The sequence below is a fragment of the Macrotis lagotis genome, chromosome 7 (genome assembly GCF_037893015.1).
Source record: "Macrotis lagotis isolate mMagLag1 chromosome 7, bilby.v1.9.chrom.fasta, whole genome shotgun sequence".
NCBI lineage: Eukaryota > Metazoa > Chordata > Mammalia > Peramelemorphia > Peramelidae > Macrotis > Macrotis lagotis.
This window is the reverse complement of record NC_133664.1, coordinates 204909228-204931763: the sequence shown is the minus strand read 5'-3', so window position 1 is coordinate 204931763 and position 22536 is coordinate 204909228. Positions and strand designations below refer to the sequence as shown.

General features: G+C 37.2%; 1 protein-coding gene across 4 annotated transcripts in view; it reads right to left on the bottom strand.

Annotated features, from left to right (window-relative positions):
• The window catches only part of DUSP16 (dual specificity phosphatase 16), a 119189-nt gene continuing 96653 nt past the window's right edge, over window positions 1-22536 (bottom strand). For all 4 annotated transcript variants that reach the window (XM_074194568.1, XM_074194566.1, XM_074194565.1 and 1 more), the window contains exons 5-7: window positions 18031-18190; window positions 12710-12833; window positions 1-9928 (exon numbers count right to left, since the gene is read on the bottom strand). In XM_074194568.1, coding sequence (XP_074050669.1) covers window positions 8761-9928; window positions 12710-12833; window positions 18031-18190 — 1452 coding nt within the window. In that variant the 3' untranslated portion in view covers window positions 1-8760. The remainder of the gene's footprint in view (window positions 9929-12709; window positions 12834-18030; window positions 18191-22536) is intronic.

Below are 22536 nucleotides of genomic sequence, written 5' to 3'. Positions count from 1 at the left end.
GTTATCCAGCTAGTAGTTGGCAGAACCAGGATTCAGTCTGGGTCTTAATTCTACCCTCTCTTGTTTGGATTTCTTTATAATTAGTTTTTTTATAGAAAGGTGTTTAGACAACCTGTCATTCTTAAAAAAAAAAAAAGAAATAGAACTTTGGCTGGCAAAGATCTACCCCAGGCCTGGTCCTCTATCTACATAGCTTCTTATACTTACCACAGATTACCTTTGCACTAAGAATTTGCAGTAAGGCTGGCTGCCTCCAAATAACCGTTGTGTAGAAGGAACTTGATGAAGGTTACTGACAGACTATATTTCTATCTTTGGATTTTGTTTGGTCTGGACCTGGGATTTCAGTTGGGTGGGAATCACCTTCCAACAATGTAGTTTGGCACCTACTTTACCACATTCAGTTTTCGAGAGTGACCTGAGGCCCTAGGATTTCCCCAGGATCACAACATGAGTGTAAGGAGAGAGGCAGGAGTCTCCATAACTCACAGACAAATTCTATCCATTAGGTCATGGCACCTGACTCTAGCTGGAGAAACCAAGGTGGCTCGAACATAATGGATCTGGTGGTTCCCCTCAGTTGAATGGCAAATGCAGGCAGAGTTGCACCAGCTATAGAGGTCTAGGGGTGCTAGAGAATATCCTATTTCCTCAGTCAGCCCTGTCCCTACCATCCTACACTTGTGGCAAGAGAGAGAGGGTATGAAGCAATGAGGACATAGAGCACAGTTGAAATAAAGGTTGGTGTTTGCTGGGCTTCAGATATTCTTTCCGGCTTTAATTCAGGGGAGTGAAGGGTGGATAGAGGCAGGAAGACCTGAGTTCAAATACAGCTTCAAATAAACTTTGTGTACCTGGACAAGACCCTTAACCTCTGCCTCAGTTTCCTTATCTGGAAAATGAAGATATCCATCTTGTGAGGTGTTGAGGATCAAGTAAGGTTTTGTCAAATGCTTAGTGCAGCACCTTGCAGCTAGTAGGTACTTGAATAAATGCTTGCTTCTTTATTGGAAGTGCTACAAGCCCAACAAAAATAAACACGTATACCATTTGCTACTACTGTGCTTTCAGGAACCTGCTGAGACTTGCTCAGGGTCATCCAGCTAGTTAGTATCTGAGGCTGGATTTGAACTCAGATTTTCCTGATTCCAGTCTCAGCACTCTATCCTACTTCACTACTTAGCTGCCCCATAACTAAAAAAATAGAAATTTAAGGTTTGCAAAGGACTTAACAAATATTATCTCAGTGGCTCCTCACAATAATCTGGGAGAAGTAGATGCTATTATTAGTCTCATTTTGCAGATGAGGAAATTGAGGCAGACAGAGATTAGGTGACTGACTATTCTAGATCACCCAGCTAGTAAGTGTGAGGCATGATTTGAACCTGTGTTAGTTGAGGGTCAGGGCTGGTTCTCTTAATCTACCTAGCTTCCTTCGCTTACACACAGCACCTTTGCACCAAGTTTGCAGTAAGGCATCAATGACAGAGCTGCTGGTAGAAATGAAATGTTCCAGCATCTGCTTGTTGGCATTTAGCTGACTTTTCTTTCTCCTATGCTTCAGGCACATTTATCTTAGAAATGCAATCAGCTTTCTGAGCTTACTCATTGCTTCTTTCTTTAAGATACTCACCCATTTTCTATCTGTTCCCTTGCCTGGTATATTTTATTTCCCCATTCACACAATAAGTCTCTCTGTGACATCTCTCAAGGTAGTGCAAAGAGAAATTAGGTCAGTAATTGGCCGAGCCAGGACCCTCAGCCTTGTCCAGACAGTATAGAAGGTTCATTTACATTTTATAATAGGGCAGAATGTCTCATAGTTTCTGATATATGTTACCTCCCTTTCACATTTCATGGTCACAAAGAACTCATAACCCAACATCTCAATTAGGCATGTGTTGAAAATGTAAAAAAAAAAATTTACTTTCCCAATAGTATATTCAATTTATCCCACCCCCCACCAGTACCTGATCAGCCTTTAAAGCTAGCATGTGGGAATTACCTGTGGTCAAGAAATTCCAATTCCAAAGCGAAACTCAAAGGAAAATATTAGTTACTCAGTGATTTTTCTCCACTTTAGGGCTTTGTAATGATAATTAAGAGTCAGTGAATGAGATGTGATCTGTATACAAAACCTTTGTGGTCCCAGTGATTCTGATTGGCCAATGGAATTTTCTCCACCCTCTGACCAGACAAAAATTGTCATTACTCTGACCAGACAGAATTGAGACCAGAGCTTTGCTGCTTTTCAACTAGCAAGGAAGAGATATTAAAAAAGATTCTGCTCTTAAATCCATGTTCAAATTCTGATTGTCAGTAACTTCAGTGTCCCAGGTTGATTTTTTTGAAGAGTGAAATAAGTGTCCTAAAACCTGCCCACTCCTACTTGCTTCACATGGTTGTTTTGAGGAAGATTATTTTTTAATCTTAGAAGTTTTGAATACAATTTAAATGTTAAGTGTGGTGTAATGGTACTTTGGTTCAGATCCCACTCCCAATATCTACTGACTGTGTTTGACCACTGCCAACTCAATTTTCTCTGGGCTCTCCAACTGACCTCCAAGGGCCTTTTCAGCTCACATGAGTCCTACTTGTCTTCATTTACCTTTGAAGTTACTTCTACATAGTCCCATTCTGTACTGCCTATGGTATTCATAAGAGTAAATAAACCTAATTAACTAAATGTAACATCTTTTTGCTTGAGATCCCTCTACTTAGAACTAGAGGTGAAGAAATTTCATTTTTTGGAAACCCAACCAGCTAGGTGGTGCAGGGCAGGTCACCCTGGACCTGGAATCTGGAAGATTCAGGTTTGGCTTCAGGCACTCACTAGCTAGGTAACTCTGGATAAGTCACTTAACCTTTATTTGCCTCAGTTCTTCTCTATAAGATGGGGACACTGGAGACCATTCCAGTATCTTTGCCAAGAAAAGCCTAAAGTGGATCATGAAAAGTTAGACAAGAATGAAACAACTGAACAACAGAAGTTGTGCAAAAGCATAGAAGTCAGAAGGGCTGAAGGAAAAGGGAGAAGAGGATGGCAAAGGTGAATGGCAACATTGCCCGGGCTAACAACTGGCTTAAAATAGGAAGCTTGGTCTGGGTCAACCACTCCCATTAGAATCAACCAGTTAAGACCACTGGGTCCCTGGGCAGTTATAACAGAACTGAGTGGATTACCACCACCACCCCCAAACCCCTAACATGTTATGCAATGTTTCCCTAGAATGGTCTGTAACACCTTAAAGCAAGTAAGATTAAAATGTGAATCAATTTGTCTCCTAGCTCTGAAAATCATCATTCTCCTTATCTAGCTTTAGTTTAAACCTTGGGCCAAATCTCTTCTTCAGGACCCTAAGGGGCAATTTGATCCAGTGAAAAGAATATTGGTCTGGTAAAAGGTCTCCAGTGGTATCTTTACTATTGGATGGCAGGGTCAGGATGTAGAAAGATCCTAACAGCATAGATTACTGGGTCAGATTAATCATTTCTTTTGTTTTTATTAGACCCATTGTTGGGGGGAGGGACTTTCTTATCCATATGGCTCAGTATTTGTCTACAATTTACTTCTTACAGTTTAATATGGGTCAATAGGAAGATGACTTGCCCAGGGTTTCAAGGCCAACATGTCCAAGGAAGGACTTCACAAGTCCAGGCTCAGCTCTGTACCTAATATACCTCTGCTTTTCAAGATGAAATATGTGGGCAAATATTAAGGAGTATTTTAAGAAGAAATTAATGTCATAAATGCAAGATGATGAAAACTGCTAGACATCACTTCATCTGAAAAAGATCCATAGATTTTAGTGCAAAGCAAGTCCAAGCTCCCTTAGGCTGGGTGGTACAGTGGAGACTCACCTAAGTTCAGTTTCAGCCTCAGAACCTAGCAGTTTGACCACTTAACCTTTGCCTCAGTTTCCTATAAAGTGGGCACAGTAATACCACCTACCTCGCAAGGCTGTAAATGCTAGCTGTTTTATTGTTATAATGCAAGTCAGTAATTTGGCCTATAAGAGAGCTAATGAATACAATACATAAAGATAAGCATATAACAAAGGACTAGGGAGGAAATATTTCATTATCCTCTGCCCTGGTCAGGCCTCATCAGGAGCATGACATGCCATTCTGGCTATCACATTGAAGAAAGGACAGTGTTGAGTTGGAAGGCGACCAGAAGGACATTGAGTTCTTTCTATTTGAGAATCGGTTTAATCAACTGGGACTATTTTTCCAGAAGTGAAGACCAGGGAGAAGGCCAGATCTGGTGAAAAGGGATTCAGTTTTGCTTTTTTTGCTTTGGTTCCAGAGAGCAGTCTTAGAAGCCATAGGTGGAAATTGTAAGGAGGCAAGTTTAAGCCTCCTACCAATCAAAACCATCCCCAGAGGGGACAGGCTACAAACTTGGTAGGCTTCACTTTCCCTTCTGTTCTTCCTGCTCTAATCATCTTTGTCTGTGTCTTTTATATTCAATATTTTTTAAACTTTTATCACTGGCAGCAGCAGCAGCAGCTAGAGTACTGGATCCTGAATTAAAAATACAGCCTCAAGTCTGTGTTTTCTTGGCAAGTTATTTAATCTCTTTCAGCCTCAGTTTACTCATCTATAAAATGGGGATAACACCTCCCCTCCCCTCAGGGTTCATAAGGTGCTTTGCAAGCCTTAAAATTCTATTAAAATGCTAGCTATTATTATTTATTAAGGGGATAAGGGGTGGGAAAATACTAAAAACCCAACACAGCATCAGGAATCAGGAAATTTGAATCTTAGTCTAGGCAAAGGCAGTGACTAGCTGCATGACCTTGGATAAGTCCACTTAATTTCTCTGAATCTCAGTGTCCTCATCTATCAAACCAGATTGTTGGACCAGATGATCTCTAAGGCTACTTCCCAGTTCTCAAGTTAGATGAGTCTTCATCTGCTCTTTCCATGGTGGTCTCTGCTTACTTAACCAAACCACCTTTCAGACTTGGATTTGTTCATCTTTCCTGTCCCCCAAAAGAACAAAATATTTCCTAAAGAACTTGGGAGAATCAGATAGTGATGCAAGAAATAACTCCATTCACTGGCCCTGGTCATCTTATACATTAAACCACCCTTGTACTCTGTGGTAGCAGTGACATTACTCACTTTGCTATTTCTCACATATATCACACCATCTCCCACTCCTCTATCTCTCCATGTTCACCTGTACCTCTTAGCTTCCTGAGCTTCCTTCAAGTCTTAGCTAAAGTTCTACCTTCTAAAAAGAAAAGTCTTTTACCTCATTCTTCCTTTATCTCTGTGCCTTCCCTTTGAGATTAACTTATTTGTATGCAGCTATTTTCATGTTATCTCTACCTTTAGAAAGTGCCCTCCTTGAGAGCAGGAACTGTATTTTTCTTTTCTTTGTTATTTTCAATATTTAGCACACTACCTGGAAAACAGTAGAGATTTTAATAAATTCTTTAAAAGGTCAAGGGCTATCCAGGGCCATCTCCATTCATCCTGATCTATATCTGGCCACTGAACCCAGATGGCTCCAGAGGAGAAAGTGAAGCTGGTGACTTAACACAGCACCCTTGATCAAATCCAATTCATTGAATTTCATGGCATCACCTCCTTGCTGTCATGGTCCTCTATAAGATTTGAAGGGCAAACAACAGCTGATTGTTAATTTGATCTTTTAACTTCCTATCCTTCCTGTATGTAATGAGAGCTGTCAGCAAATATTTATTCAATGTCTACATGATACATATTGCTGTACTAGGCAATTGTCTACTCACAGAAAAATTGAACATCATCCCAGTCTCCAAGCTTACAATCTAATCTGTTAAAGATCTAGATTATTAGATCTATTAGTAGATTGGAAATTTAGTCACAGTTACTTGTGAGAAGTATAGTACATCAATGAAATAATCATATTTAATGACACCATCATTTAAAAAATACACCCTCAAAACCATTGTCCTTTTATACTTGAAGACAGCTTCTTCTCATTCACATGAAAATCAATAGTAAATAGCAGCTGTTTGAAGAATCTTGAAGACACTGACCTTGAGGCTGTTCCAAGGTTTGAAGCCACATGTGATTCAGCCCTTGAATACACAGAAAATATTGCTGTAAAAAGAACTTCTTTCTTTGACTTTACATATAAACAGGTACCAATTCTGATTTTATTCATCATATTAACATACAATAATGTTCATGACACAAGTGAGAAATGCACAATTTTTAACCACATAGCTTGCCTTACACCCAAAGAACATCATATTCAAATTCAACATGTACATAATCAGTCCACCTAACTTTCATAAATGTCCTAAAACCATTTCCAGCATTTCTCATAGAATTCTAGTTGTTTTCTGTTGCTGTTGTTTTGATTTGAATCACTAACCTGAATAGCACTAAATAGGCTCTAAGGCTTCCCCTAAGAATGGATTCTTGAGTGTGAGTACAATCATGCCACCTAGAGTTGTCCAAGTGATCTAAAAGGCCATACTTTTAAACGTTGAAGAGTTGATGATTTGACATTAGCTATTAGGTCTGTAGGAAATAGTGTGACACCAGATCAGAGCTGCATGAAGAGACACCCCCCCCACCCCAGGGAGAGGTTTGTGATTTGGATCTCTGCGATACACTTTTGTTGTTAAAATATAAAGTCCTACAAACCTTTGTGAAAAGTCCTTTACAAGTGAAACTACTGTTAACATTTAAAAAGTCTGACAGTGGAGACTGGGATTTGGACACCTGATTGTCCATGTATATACATACATATATATATATATATATATACATATATGTATATATATATATATATATATAAAATTCATATCAATGAATGATACATGTCCATTCATTAACTTGAATAATGAGCAGTTAAATAGTTGATATGTATCGAGAGAACACTTAATATTACACATTCAGAATGTCTGACTATGTAAAAACTTGAGAATGGGTTTATGTCAAATATTTGAACTCTGCAAATACAGAAACCAGGGGCAGTATAGTAATGCTTTCTCCCCTTTCTCCCTGCATTTCATCCATGTACAACTGGGTCACTCTCACACTCATCATGATCAAGCTTAGTCACCTTGGAATCACACCGCTCTGGGCTGGGTTTTTGCAGTTACCACAGGAAATGTAAGTCACATCCTGGTCAAAAATGACCTGTCCATTTCTCACCATATAAAAAACCTGAGATTTGAGTCAGCAACAAGCAACCCTTGAAGAGGATAAAAAGAACAAACAAAACAACACAAAAAACACAAAAAAAGAAAAACCAAGTTGCTGACATGAATTAAGGCTTCAAATAAGGACCACATTGTAGTTGACGAGACTCAAGCTTAAAAAGTTTAAAAAGTAATATCCCTTACATACTTGCCATAATCACTTTATATTCTCAGCTGCCTGAAGCGATTGACTGTACAAGTGATGACAGCTCAGGACCAAGGGCCCCAGCTTCTTCTTGCCCCAGCTACCAAAAGGACAAGGGGATTCACTTTTAAGAATTGCTTGGGGGTGAGATCACAACAACATCCCCCAGACTTAGAAGATACTTGATGTTTTGACCCCTTTGCATTGCTCGTAAATAGAGTCTAACTGAGGAAAGCATAGACACCACCATAGGAACCATAGACCAAAAAAATTTCACTGCCTGGTGAAGCGATAAATTCTCCTTTTCCTTTGACTCTTTCCCCCCCCATAAATCCTCCCATAGTTTTTCTCCCTCTTCAGCTTTAAAATATGCCTTTGGGTTGCACAGTGATTAAGGAGCAGTGGAAAACATGCTGCTAGGCCGAGAACACCTGAGCCGTTGCTGTTGCCACTAAATGCACATTTGGAAAACAACGGTTAGTGATCTCACTTTTTAAAATTCCTCTTTGAACTGCTGCATGGAAGTTGACTTGCCTAATCATTCAAATGCTGTTTAAATCAATAGAGTGTCTGATTCCTACTTATTTCAATGAACTACAAGATGGTTTTCAGTCTTTTCCTTCCCAAGTCAGAGAATAAACCTTTAAAAAAAAAAAACCACTTATATCTAGGTCCAACTGGAAATTTGTGCATAGACAGCTTAAATTGCCCTTAAAAGTATGACTTGCTAACTACCTATTCACAATGCTTTACAAAACCGGCTACCAGAAATGGGAGCGGTAAAAGCCCTAACTGTATTATCTGAGGTACTTGGTTTTTGCTCTTTATAAAGCAGCTCTTAGAATCACCTAATGGTCAGTCCATTAGAATGAATTTTTTTATATCACTGGTTTTACTGAATGTGCTTTGATGTTCAGAGGGGCCTCCGTTGCAGTGAGTTATTTCATTTGGATTCACAATTATGTTTCTGTCCCTAACAGGGTCTACCCACTGACCCAAAAGTTGGCTCAGTTTCAGGGCTAAGGTGCACTGTGAAAGAATTGGGTAAGGACTAACTTTTGAGAATTATTAGTAGCACAACTTGGAAATGGTGTGGTCCTCTATCACCAATAAAGCTTTCTTTTATAAGAACAAGAGGATGTGCAATTTTTTGCATACGACTGCTTCATCTTTCCAGGGAAAAAAAAATCTTAAACATCTGCCCTTCCACTTTTAACTGGGAGGAAAAATTAGCTGCTCTCCCACATGTAGAAATTAGAGTAAGAGAAAACAACTTTTACACCAAAGCCCCATTTTCCAAAAATATCTATGTCCATACATATATTTCAGATTTACAGGGAATTTCTTTTTTCATTAAACAGGAAGATAAAAATCTCCAAACCAAGTCCACAGGTCCACATTTTCTCAGGACACCTCGATGATTTCCATACTACCTGAGAAACTGGATTGGCTGCCTACTTTTCCAAGTTCTTCTCGTGACCTGTTCTCTGACATAAAGCTCTCTCCAAATTCCATCTGGCAGCTTCTGCGTTTCAGCTGCTTTTCAAAAGGGCTTTCCTCGTGCCAGCTCCGCCTGGAGTCGGCTCGGTCACTCGGCTTCTGCCGCCTGCGTACGGAAAAGGCCTGGTCACTGCAAGTCGGTAGCTGGCTACAGCTGTAGGCAGAGTACCTGGAACTGCCCCCATAGATGGCAGAAGTGGAATAGAAGTGAGAGGGCTCAGTGGCAAAGTACCAGCTATTGGTCAAGGATGGGGTGGAAGCCTGGGGAGCCAAGATGTCCGAGTGCCAGCCCTTGAGCCCCAGCCCAGCGGCGGACTTAGCCAGGTGCTGTTGGCTTGTGGAAAGGCCAAACAGGAAATTGGTGCGGTAGTTATCCTCCACACTCCCACTTCGGTGAAGGGGGGACAGGAGGGGCCTCTGGGAGGGGTTGCCACTGTTGGTTCTTCCGGGGTGCAATCTCTTGGTCTGGCTTTCTGACTGCCATGCAGATGGGGTCTTCTCGGGAATGGTAGCTTCCTCCTTGTCTGGACTGGTCTCTGGTGTCTGTTCGGATACTTCTTGAACTGGAGAAAACTGGCAGAGTTTACTGCTCCCATCTAAAGCACTAGAAGGTTTGTAGTATTCCAGAGCATCCTCTGATGAGGGAAAGTTATGCAAGGATGCTGCCATACTGGAGGAGTAGGAGACTGATTTGATGTCTAGAGAGAAGGAACGTTTAAGTCTGTTGCTGTCTTCTAGTGTGTCTGAAGACATGTGGAGTCCATTGAGTCCCTGTACAAGGGGACTATCCTCAAATGATGCTAGAGGCATGCCAGAAAGACTCACCGGGTGCCCTGACCTCTGCCCCATTGTATCTGAGGTAGCAGAGTTGCTACTAATAGAGAGTTCACTGTTTTGCACCCCTTCTGAAGCTGTGGCAACAAATTCACTGGCTTTCTCAAGGTGCAGAAGTTTAAGCTTGCTTTTTGGACCAATTGCTCCAGTCTGGTTCTTAATCTTTTTCTCATAGTCTAGCAGTTGGCCCAGAAAATTGAAGTTTGGAGAAATAGTTGGCCTTTTTTCTTTCACAAATCTGATGGATAGAAGGGAAAATGTTAAAAACTCAACTTTTTAAAATTTCTTTTAAACTTATAAGCAAGAAAGGAAATCTTGGGAAAGACTTCAGCTAAGTCAACAGAATACTCTGCACTTGACATCTTTGGAAGCTAAAATACAGTATATGTTACTGGAGAAATATCAGCATAAAGAATGTTCCTCTTAGGGGCAGCTAGGTGGCACAGTGGATAGAGCACCGGCCCTAGAATCAGGAGTACCTGAGTTCAAATCTGGCCTCAGATACTTAATAATTACCTAGCTGTGAGGCCTTGGGCAAGCCACTTAACTCCATTGCCTTGCAAAAACTTAAAATGGGAAAATCTCCAACCCATTAATAGCCAATAATAGGGTCTTTGGATGAACAGCATTGGTGACCCTGGGCATCACTGTGCCTTCTTATATAATAGGAAGAGTCCCAAGTCCCTTTAAGATATTGTGCTAGAAGGGTTATTTTCAAGGAAAGGTAATTATAACATTGTAAGTGATGCTAGAAGTGTGGAAATCAATCTTTCCAACAAAGTCTTCCTGCATGATTAGGAGCACTGGAAAGAGAGAGCCCATACATTGTTGACTTATTTGGCAATAGCTCATAAGATGCATCTAATCTTGTCTTCAAGGCTTCAAGATTTTAAAGTTTTAAAAAAATAAGTATTAAATGTCCAAAGCTTCAAAGGGCACATATCCCAACTGATCTTAATATTCCAAGTGACTTGATCAGAAAATCTGTGAACTACTATTGCCTTTAAACAGGAAATCTTAACTAACATTAAGTTTGTCAAAAGAATAAAACCAGTGACTTAGAAGGGAGGAATTCAGAGCAGTAAGACTCAGAGAAATTATCAAAACCTCTCTGGCTTTTTTATGTCAGAGGAAGTACAATTTCTTCAAAAGTTAATACAGATTTAAACTAAGGTGATAGCTTGTTTTTGAATAAAAAAAAACTAAAGAAAAAATCCCTCTGAAATAAAGTAGTTTAAAACAAAAGAAGATATCCAAGTGATTGGTTGAATTTTAACTTAAGTATGAGTAGAGAAATTGAAATAATCTAGTGAGGTAATAGAATGTATTTTGTTCTTTTTTTGTAAATGGACATCAAGATAGAAACAAATAGGACATTCACACTGTGCTATCTCCAATGGTTACTTTTTAAAACACATAATTTCTTACCTTCATGTTTATCAGGAAAAAACTGAACCGCCATCAGCCTAAACCCACCTGACTAGTTCTCACCATTTGTCACATGGACTAATCTCCTGGAAAGTCCTTATATACCAAAGTTCAATCATACCTTCCAACCTAGCCTGCTACTCACTCTCTAATCAGAGACTGGTGGTATATAGATTTAATATAGATTTAGACTAATATAGGTTTAAACTAAGGTGATAGATTTAACTAAAGTGATAGCTTTAACTAAAGTGATAGTTCGTTTTTTTGAATAGAGGAAACAAGGGGGAAAATTCCTCTAAATAAACTAGTTTAAAACAAAAGAAGGCATATACCAAATTTTGAATGAAGTAAGCAGATAGCAGACCATAAAGACAATTTATCAGTAAGCAAGCTTTGAAAAACTAGTGTGTATTGCTAATAAAAATTGGAATGTGTGCTGCTCAATAACTGCAGGATTCAGCATTCAGATGTCTTACTCAATATCTAAATTTTGATGCTGCCCAAAAGTTGATTTCTCATCCCTTGTAGATGTCAAGAAAAGGGAATGTTGTGAGCAGTCTTTTACATAGCTATGCCAGATATTGATTTGAATGATGAAAAAAGTACAATCATTTTCCATTGATTTGAGTAAGAAATAAATTGAGGCAATACTAAGATGGTTTAATATGTCTAAAATTTATTAAATTTCATTGAAAATGAGTTAATGTTAAATAAATGCCAAGTAACAAAAATGACATCTTTTTCAGTTTTTGAAGTAGCACATTTAAATTCATAGCAACTAGGAAGGAGCATTACTGAAAATTTCACAGCTCACATTAGTCTAATTAGTGAAAGCCCATTCATATAACATAAAATGATCTATAGGAGGGTCCCTACCATGTTGGACAGTCAGGCAGTGAGACTCAATAGAAGCACATAGGGGTGGCTAGGTGGCACAGTGGATAGAGAACTGGCCCTGGAGTCAGGAGTACCAGAGTTCAAATCTGGCCTCAGACACTTAATAATTACCTAGCTGTGTACCTAGCCACTTAACCCTATTGCCTTGCAAAAAAATAAAAAAATAAAATAATAGAAGGACATAGACAAGAGTTGTACCAGATTTTCAGAAGCTGTGGATATTCTGTTCTAATAGAGGAAATACATATATCATTGAGATCACAGGTCCAATTAAAGTACTACTGATGCAGCAATATTTGCATTTCACTTCAAGTAGTCATCGTTCCCCTTCAGATAGTAGAGCACTGAGTAATAGCTTAGGCCTTGGCTCCAAAACTTGTGATCTTTCTACTTCATTCTTCTATTTCTCATAGACAACCACCAAAAGAATCCATTAGAGAGGTATGGGTCTCAAATCAGGAAGACTTACATTTAAAACAACCTGAGATTAATCCTTAACCTCTGTTTGCCTCAGTTTCTTCAATTGTAAAATAGATACTAAGTAGTACCTAGATCCCATTGTTGTTGTGAAAATATTTTACAAATATTATCCCATTTGAGCCTGTTGTTGTGAGGCTAAAATGGGATAATATTTGTAAAAAGCATTTATATATTCTTCCCCCCCTACAAGATGAAGTCACTAATATATGCTTACCTATAGGCTTCATCTAAGGACATATCCATCCTCTTCATGATGTAGGCAATCGCAATTGTGGCAGAACGAGAAATTCCAGCTAAGCAGTGTACCAACACGCATCCATTAGAGGCTTTTGCTTTCTCTGGACAAGAATCACATTCAAGAGATGTTACTTATAAAGGCTTTTCGAAATAGGCAAGCCACATTTATTTTAACAACAAAAAGATGACCTCAGAAGAGTTGTGACTTGATTTAACCAATTCCCTATATCAGCACTTTTGCCCAACAGTTCCCAATCCTATTTTTTTTGTCGCCGTGCCATCCTATTCTCCCTACCCCCCCATAATCTCAAGAGATCATTAGGAAATTCTCCAAAACACATTGAAACATCCTATAATTTTAAAGAAACACATGACATGAAATTAAGGTCATCAACTTGAATATGCTGACACAATCTTAAAAAGATTGGTTTGAAAATCACTTCATTAGACTAAGTAGTAAAATGCTTAAAAACTTAAAAAAAGAATCCATCTTTATTAAATCAATTCACCTACTTTTCTATAGCATTTTAAAATAGCTTTATCTTGTTTTATAATTTTAATGAAAAAAATATAGTATATGTCACTGGTTCACAAGAAGTGGAAGCTAAAGAAATCCCCCACCTTGGGAGTTCAGTTGAAAAATAGTTATTGTCTCATCACAATTGTCTTCTATCTGTGCCCCAGTTATCTGTTGCTGTTGCTGGAATACATATGACTCAAAGCATTTCCTCTATATAAATGATGAATATTAAACCATGCTTTCATGAGGAAGGTGTAGCTATGTATGGATATTATGAATCACACAGCTATGCTGTTCAAACTTAAAGAAATTTAGAAAGTACTAAAAACAACTGCAATTCAGTAAAGCAGGTTTCATTTCCAGTAGAATTGATTTCCAAGGAATAAAACTCTTCCCTTTTACTTAAGTTTTAATCTTGAATGGGTGATCATCTTGAATTTTAAAAGTGCCATAGACCAGATCTGCATGACACTGAATGACAAAGAATTGACAGAGTCAATGAATTTGGCTGTGTACACAAAACTAAAAAAAAAAATTCACTTAAAAAAATCAGTCTATTAAAAGTAGTTAATTCATTAATCAACAAAGCATTTATTGAGTCCTTCATGAGTATTAAATATTGTATTAGGTCTGGGTGGTGAGAAAAAATAAAAGATTCTTAAAAAGTTTACAATCTGATTGGAGATACCAAGTTTACAACATATAAAACAATTAGAAAATGGCTATAAAGCTACATAAGGCAAGTGTAAGATAACTTATATTTAGAAATATCCTTACCCCACTACACCCAGCCCCCACTGCCAGGATACTTTCTCACACTCTTACAGCTAATATTTCTCTTTTCCTTCTCCACACTTATCACTTATATTACAGTCCTCTTAGATTAGTCTATCTTTATTGTGTTTAACACTCATCCTCTTCAACACAGTAATGACCTTAAATAATGTATGACTTTAGACAAATCACTATTTCTCAAGGTCTAGGTTCCTTCATCTGAAAATTTCTTATTGTTCAGTCATTTTAGTAGTGTTCAACTCTATGACCCCATTTGGGGTTTCTTGACAAAGATACTGGAATGGTTAGTTATTTCCTTCTCCAGTTCATTTTTACAGATGAGGAAACTGAGAGAAAGGCAATAACTTGCCCAGTTAGTGTCTGAGGCCAGATTTGAACTCAGGAAGATGAGGCTCTATGTCTACTGTGCCACCTAGTTGCCCCAACATCTGAGGAATAAGTTATTTTAAATAATGGATCTCAATGATCCCTTTTGAGCTCTGGTGTCTATGATTCCACATCCAGATTATAAATTCCTTGTGGATTAAAGGCTGTCTCTCTTATACTTTTCTTGTATTGATAAAGAACCTAATTGAAGGTTCAGGTATCAGTTAAGGTGAGCAGTAAATACCTACCGATTAGTTAGTTGATAGGAAGGTATTTAAAATTAATCATGAGAATAAAATGGGGTCACTGAAGAGAGGCTTCTTAAAGAGCTTTAAGAGAGGTCTCAGAGGAAGTGTTCAACTCAGACTAGCAGAGAAGGAAGTAATCAGAACAAAGGGCATAGTAACAGGAGGAACAGGTGGAGTTTGAGAGGATATATAGGTCTGGCTAGTGAAAAAAGACTATGTTGGGAAGAAATCAAAGATCAATTTATAAAGGTTCAGAGCACTAGCCCTTATCCATTAGGCTGAGAATGTTAGTTTCTTTATTATGATAGGTGGAAAAGGGTCACTTGATGTTCTTGAGTTCTCTCCTTTCTTTTTTCTTTTTTTTTTTTGCCAGGCAATGGGATTAAGTGGCTTGCCCAAGATCACACTGCTAGCTAATTATTAAGTGTCTGAGGCTGGATTTGAACTCAGGTCCTCCTGACTCCAGGGCCAGTGCTCTATCCATTGCACCACCACCACCTAGCTACCCCGAGTTCTCTCCTTTCTTGAGGAAAACAAAGAAGAAATGAAGGAAAAACTCAGTGGAGAATTCAGGTATTAAAAAAGAGGCTTAAAAAAGGATAAAGTAGCTAAAAGAGGAGAGTAGAATCAGGTAAAAAAAATTTAATAAAACAGTTTTATGAATGTCTGAAGAGAAAAGGGGAAGGGGCATGTGACAGATTTCAATTTTCTCAGTGAAATGATTATAAAATTATCATATAAGTTATAATTTTAAAAAATTATGTTATAAAATTAAAAATTATAGACTTAATTATAAAATTATAAATTATATCCTATTTTTCCTATATGTGCTTGTAGATGATTATATGTAACTATTAACTGTATATAAAGATATATATATGTATATATACACTTAGGCTCATACACACACACACACACACACACACACACACACACACACATATATACATTAATGACCTATGTTCAAGAATTACTGAATTGCAGCTCCAAGTTACAGTTAGCTCAGAGGCCATCTCTCTCAACCCTATCATTTCATAGATGAGATAGCTGCAGACAGGAAGGTTAAATAACATATCTAGTTAGTGGTTAAAATAGGCCTGAAATCTGGGTCACCTAATTCCCAATGTTCTTTCCATTACATGTAGTACAAACAGCCTCCCAAGGAGGCAAAATGAAAAGTAATCATGATGCCTTACATTTGAATACTGCTTTACATTAGGTTTTGAAAATCCTTTTACTTTAAGATCATCAGCTAACAAGTCAGATCCTAAGTTTCCTTCAACAAACATTTAGATTTCATAAAGTGAAAAAGGGGTTATTATTATTATTAGAAGGCCTTGGATGTATAGCCCCACCCTGGAAGTATATATTCATTCTGTGGACATGATCAATCAACACAAATTAGACAGGAGAGTGAGTAATTTATTCGGTGAATTCTGGTTGGATTTTAAAAAGTAGGCTGATTTTTTTTTTTTTGGTTGTGAATTACATGTGGGGGTGAGAGTTAAGATTAATGTCGAACAAAACAATGAAAATCTACCAAGAGATAGCAGGGATTGTTTCCTTGTTATTTCTTTTATGATTGATGGATGGAGGCTTTTCATCAAGAGCTGAAAAAAACTTTCTTTTAATAATACACATTTTTCTTTGTAGGAATATAAAGGGGAAAGGAATAAAAGTTTGAGGGAGAAAAAAAGGGTGGGGAAGAATATTTTGTATAGTATTGTTTTTATTCTACCAGTCACTTAAAAGCTTAAAAGATACTTAAATTTACATGGAATTGATTAATCCCACCTCAAAGGGGGATTCTAAAACCAAAGCTGAAACTGAAATCAGATTCTCTTGAAGCAATGTGTTATGAAATGAGGTCCTTAACCATGTCAGTAGTAGCTTTTAAAAAAGTAATAAAAAAACAGAACACTGTGCTATATACCGCTTATGTACTTTAAGTTTGCTAGTTTTTACTTTTTATATTGCCTTAAAATTATCTATTTTTTAAGATTTCAAGGAATTGAACTATCTCCAAATCCTAAGTTATTAACATGAAATCTTTATAACTCAATTTATTTTATTCTTTGGAACTCATTTTTAAAATATTTTGACAATGAATTTCAATATAATTGCTTTCTTTTGTAATCCTGTACATTTTCTTTTATGCATTTAAAAAATATTATTCTGAGAGAGGTTCATAGGCTTCACCAGACTGCCAAATGGTTTATAACATGAAAAAAGGTTAAGAATCCCTTCCCTAAATGAGGATTAAATTTATGGCAATTTCAGAACTTAAAAAATAAAAAATCTTGGAGGATAGTAAGATTCTCCCCCTCCCCAAAAATGGGGAGGGGGGGATAGGGAGGAAAGGATGTTTCATTTGCTCAAGGAAAACTTAAAAGGACATTAAGTTTGGTTTGTAGGTTTTATAAGTTTATTGATGTGCTTTTGAAAATTTTTTAAAAGATTTTACTTCTGATTACTGTTTCAGGGAAGGGGGGAAGGGGAAGAAGTAGAATCTGAACTCTAAACTTTAAAAAAAATGTTTATCATCTAATTGGGGAAATATTTATATATTCAAAAGAAAGGAAAAAAATTCTCAATCTACATAAATAAATTCTAACTGACTTGTGATGGCTTAGAAGTCGAAGATCTCCTAGACCAAGTTCCAGACATGACTCACCTAGTCTATTAACAACTAGACCCCCTAGGCTAAGTACAATTCTAGAAAAGTCATGTCAGCAAGTAGGGATCACAGACAATAAAGCTCTGAAATTACACTGGTCTCAGTAGGAAAGAATATGCTATAGGTTTAAAAAAATCTCTAAAAGGTGCCAATTACATTTTTTGATTGAACTGGAGTTTTATTGTTTCTAAAACTGATTGAAACAACAAGGGGTTGAAATCTTGTTATGCAGTGATTTCTGTTGTAACACAATTAGTTAGGATCTGACCCCATACTGGGGGGGGGGGGGAGTTAAATTAAATTTTAAAAAATTATAATTCAACTAATTAAATTTATAAATTAAATTAAAAATTTCTTTTTAAGTTCTCAAAAGATAATTTTTAACAGTATGCAAGAAAAAAATTTTCAATCCCCCAAAGTCTGATTATCAAATACTTGGAAAAGCAGTATTACAGTGTTCTCACTGATGGGAGCATCAAGCTAGCTATCGTATCACAAGTCCAATCCCCTAGGATTTATGTGGCACACACACATTTAACCTTTGACCAATAATGAGGTAAGCAGCATCATGTGGTTTTTAGGCTTTGTGAATCCCTAGAATAGACTGCTTTTCCCTCTTGTTTTCCCTTTGAAAGACAACCACCACTTAAAAAGATGCCAAGGAGTCTGTTGATATTAGCTGAGCTACTTACCAATGAAATCAACTGATTTGTCTAACCATGGCAAAATTTTCTCACAAAAGCTGTCATTCACAGGCACTCGCAGGAAGTGAGACTCAGGGATGAAGTCAGGTTTTGGACAGGTATTGCTGGCGTTTAATACATAACCAATCCCATTCTGTTGCATCAGCTCCTACACAAGGACGTCAATTAAAGATATTCACTGACGTGATGAAAGATGGTTGTTAAAAGCAATGATTACAATTAGCCTCAGAAAAAAAATTAAATTATAATGATCTGCCTTCTATAATTGAATTGGAATTTATTCAGTTAGTGAAATCTCAAACCTGGAAAAATGACACTTTAAAAGACTTGAGTACAAGTTGAAATGGTGTTTTCCAAGATTAAACATTGTTATTGTTATAGCTATTATTTTCACTGAAACACACAAATAATGAAAAAAAAAATCCTTTAAATGTGTCCTCAAATTATCAAATTATACTCGAATGGTATAACCATATACCTCAAATTAGACATTCTCTTCTATCTCTTGCTCCCAATCTGACCATACTGGTTGGCAGGCTGGGTGGATGCTTCCAGAGGGGCAAAGATGCAAACTAAATATCAAGGTAGGAGCCTCCATCCTCAGTTTCCATGTAACTTACCAGGTCAGAGTGATCTTCTCAAGTTCTCTGGCCTGGATTTTTAATAAAATCTTATAGTCATGATATAGGTTATTTCAGACAAATTCTGAGTACCTTCTACAAAACTGATAAATTGATCCTCCTCCAAAGCATAAGGCAGAACATGATATTTATGTTACTCAAAATTTCTACTTGATTCCTATTTTTTTCTAGGATTAAATACAAAAATACTTAGGTTGGAATGAGGAATAACTCAGAATTATGTATAGGGGAAAAAAAAAGAAGACAAGTTCCAAACAGTTAAGCAGACATATCTGCTCCGAATAAATAAACTCTTTGTTCCCATTTTCATGCTACTATAAGGACCCACATAATAGGAACTAGCATAAATGTTTGAAAACAGTAAACTGACTAAGAAAGATTCTAGGATCTAAGAGAGAAAAAAAAATCATTGTTGGCAGGGGCCTCAGACTATTTGGTCAACTACTATCTGAAAAGTAATCCCCTCTGCATCCTAATAAACAAGTTACTTTGAACATAGCACTTCTTCCAAGGAAACCTAATCCACCTTTATATAGCTCAGATAGAAAATTGTGCTTTTTTTTTCACTTTTAGCAGTATTTCACTCCCCCCCCCATTACATGCAAAAATAGTTTTAACATTCATTTTTGTCAAATTTTGAGTGCCAAATTTTTCTCCCTTCCTCCCCAAGACAGTAAGAAATCTGATATAGGTTATATATATGTACAATCATGTTAAACAAATTTAGGAAATTGTTCTTTACATCAAATCTAAAAACACTTTTCCAACTTCTACCTAATGCTCTTAGTTTTTTCTTCTAGGACAAAACAGAACAAATCTTAAAATCTCTTCTCTATGACAGATCTTCAAATACCTGAAGACAGCTACTATCCCTCTCATTTCAAGTCCCTTCTCCTTCCTCCCTTCCTATCAAAATACCTGCATCATACTTTTAAGTTTAATCCACATTATTTAACTTTTTCCCCATCACTTTATTAAGTTTAGACAATTAACAAAACAATAAATCAAGCCCTGATTTGTAGCATTCCTAACTGTTTTTTTTGTTTGTTTTTGAAAGTCTATGGAGTTAAGTGGCTTGCCCAGGGTCACCCAGCTAGGTAATTATTAAGTGTCTGAGACGGGATTTTAACTCTGTCTCCCTGATTCCAGGACTGGTGCTCTATCCACTATACCACCTTCTTGCCCCAAACTCCTGATTTCTGACATGCAAATGCTCATATTGAAAAATTTAACAATCAGCTCTCATCAGTCTGAGCTGGCTCAAGACCCATGCTTTTTTTAAAATTTATTTTTATTTTTATTTTTTTAGGTTTTTGCAAGGCAAATGGGGTTAAGTGGCTTGCCCAAGGCCACACAGCTAGGTAATTATTAAGTGTCTGAGACCGGATTTGAACTCAGGTACTCCTGACTCCTGGGCCAGTGCTTTATCCACTACGCCACCTAGCTGCCCCCAGACCCATGCTTTTAATTAACCCAGGCTCCCCTCCTCTGGTCACTCTCCAGTTTATCAATGTCCTTCCAAAAGGGTAGTGTCCAGGGGTGGCTAGGTGATGCAGTGGATAGAGCACCAGCCCAGGAGTCAGGAGTACCTAAGTTCAAATCCGGTCTCAGACACTTAATAATTACCTAGCTGTGTGGCCTTGGGCAAGCCACTTAACCCCATTGCCTTGCAAAAAAAAAAAAAAAAACCTAAAAAAACCCAAAAGGGTAGTGTCCAGAGCTGAACCCAGATGTGATGGGAGGACAGGATATACACTGGATACACCATATCTTTCTGGTCCTGGTCTCTCTTAATATTATTTAAAAAAAGAATGAACTTTTTAACTTCTCTTTCCTGAGAAAATTGAGCCTCAATTCAATAAGAGTTCCCTCTTCTCCCCACCTCCTCTTCTCAAAATTCCTTGATATCATCTTGCACTCCCTCTAATAATGAGGCTGGTCCTTCTCCTTGCCAAGGTCTGCCCATCTTACATATGCTCTTAATCACTACCCCCTCCTGTTTTCTTCAAAAGACTATCCCCATTATTAAGTCCTCCTCTTTAATCTTCAATTTCTTTTCAGCTAGTTTCTTCTATGCCTTCAGAGATGCCAGTCTCTCCCATCCTTAAAAACTATTTTTTAATAGATCAACCCCCCCATAATTTTTTCTCACTTCTCTTTCTTACCCAAACTCCTAGAAAAGCTTATCTATGGACATTATCTCCACTTTCTCTCTTCTAATCCTTCAACCCTTTGCAGTGTTGCTTCTGACTTTAAAATTCAATTGAAATAGCTCTTTTCAAAGTTACCAATGATCTTTTTTTCCCCCAAAGTAATGAAATACATATTCTCTTCCTTCCCTGACCTTGGACTAAAAGAGAAAACCAAGATCCTTGTAGCAAATATGTATGTGTGTGTGTATATATATATATATATATATATATATATATATACATATATACATATATATATATATATTTTCAAGTGAAATGAATTCTCTCACTAACCATGTCCAAACTAATGATCTCTCTCTCTCTCTCTCTCTCTCTCTCTCTCTCTCTCTCTCTCTCTCTCTCTCTCTCTCAGGTTTTTCTGGAAGGCAATAGGATTAAGTGGCTTGCCCAAGACCACACAGCTAGGTAATTATTAAGTGTCTGAGGCTGCATTTGAACTCAGGTACTCCTGACTCCAGGGCCGGTGCTCTATCCACTGTACCGCCTAGCTGCCCCAGCAAACCAGTGATCTCTGAAGCCAAATCTGATGTCTTTTTTTTCAGTCCCATTCTTCTTGAACCCTCTTCTACTTTCAACACTGTTAACCAACCTTTCTTCATGGCTATTTTTTTTAAATCACAAATTTTCTACTAGCAATATCAAGTAACCAATCTTAGACTAGTATAATTTCCAACACTTTTAAATATTAATTTTTATGAAGACATTTTTATATTAGAAAATTCTATTCTCCATGGTGCAATATAGATCTCTTTACAAATATTTCCTAATTTTTTTCTAATTTTTATTGCAATAAATTAAAAGGCAAAGTCTCACTTTAGTCTGGACCATAATATTCCCAAGTACTCTGTGAATATTTTAAGACATCTTTGAGGAGATAGGGAGATAAAAGAACTTGAGAAAATTATCAAGGGACACATTTTGATGCCCTTTATTTTTTTTACAGAAAATTGTTCAACAAATTTGTGGTAGAAATCAAATGATTTGTTTCTATTTTTCTTCATGATTAAGATATCAAAATAATCTAGGTGAGTTTTCATTAGGCCTATACCATGTGCTATAACTGTTGTAAATAATGAGATAGGTTCATCAATCAACTAGTATTTATTATTCAGCCACTATGCAAAGCTCATTAAACAGTGAAGACCCAAAGGAAAAAAAAAAGCACACATCACTGATACTGAGGACTGTCTCAACATTTGTCAAGGGGCTTAGGATTCAGAAGCATAACCAGACCCTTACTGTTGTCATTTCCCTTTTCATAATAACTTCATTTAAAGGAAATCTTAAATGTATGAAGGTATCGACTGAGTGAAAAACAATCAAATAAACAAAAATCTCTATCAAACAGACCAATGAGGAGGTGGTTCACAATAAATTCACAAATGAATTTATTGCTTTACAAAAACATTCATCTTTAAATATAGCTCTTCAGGTAAATTTAATATTTAAATTTCCTTGAGTCACAAAGTGTTTGGCAGTAGCAGGGCTGAATTGGGGAAGAGGGAGAATGAGAGGCTAAAACTAACTTTTCTTTCTGAAGATTAAAAGTAGATAATAAGGGTCAGCTAGGCGGCACAGTGGATAGAGAACTGGCCCTGGAGTCAGGAGGACCTGAGTTCAAATCCGACCTCAGACACTTA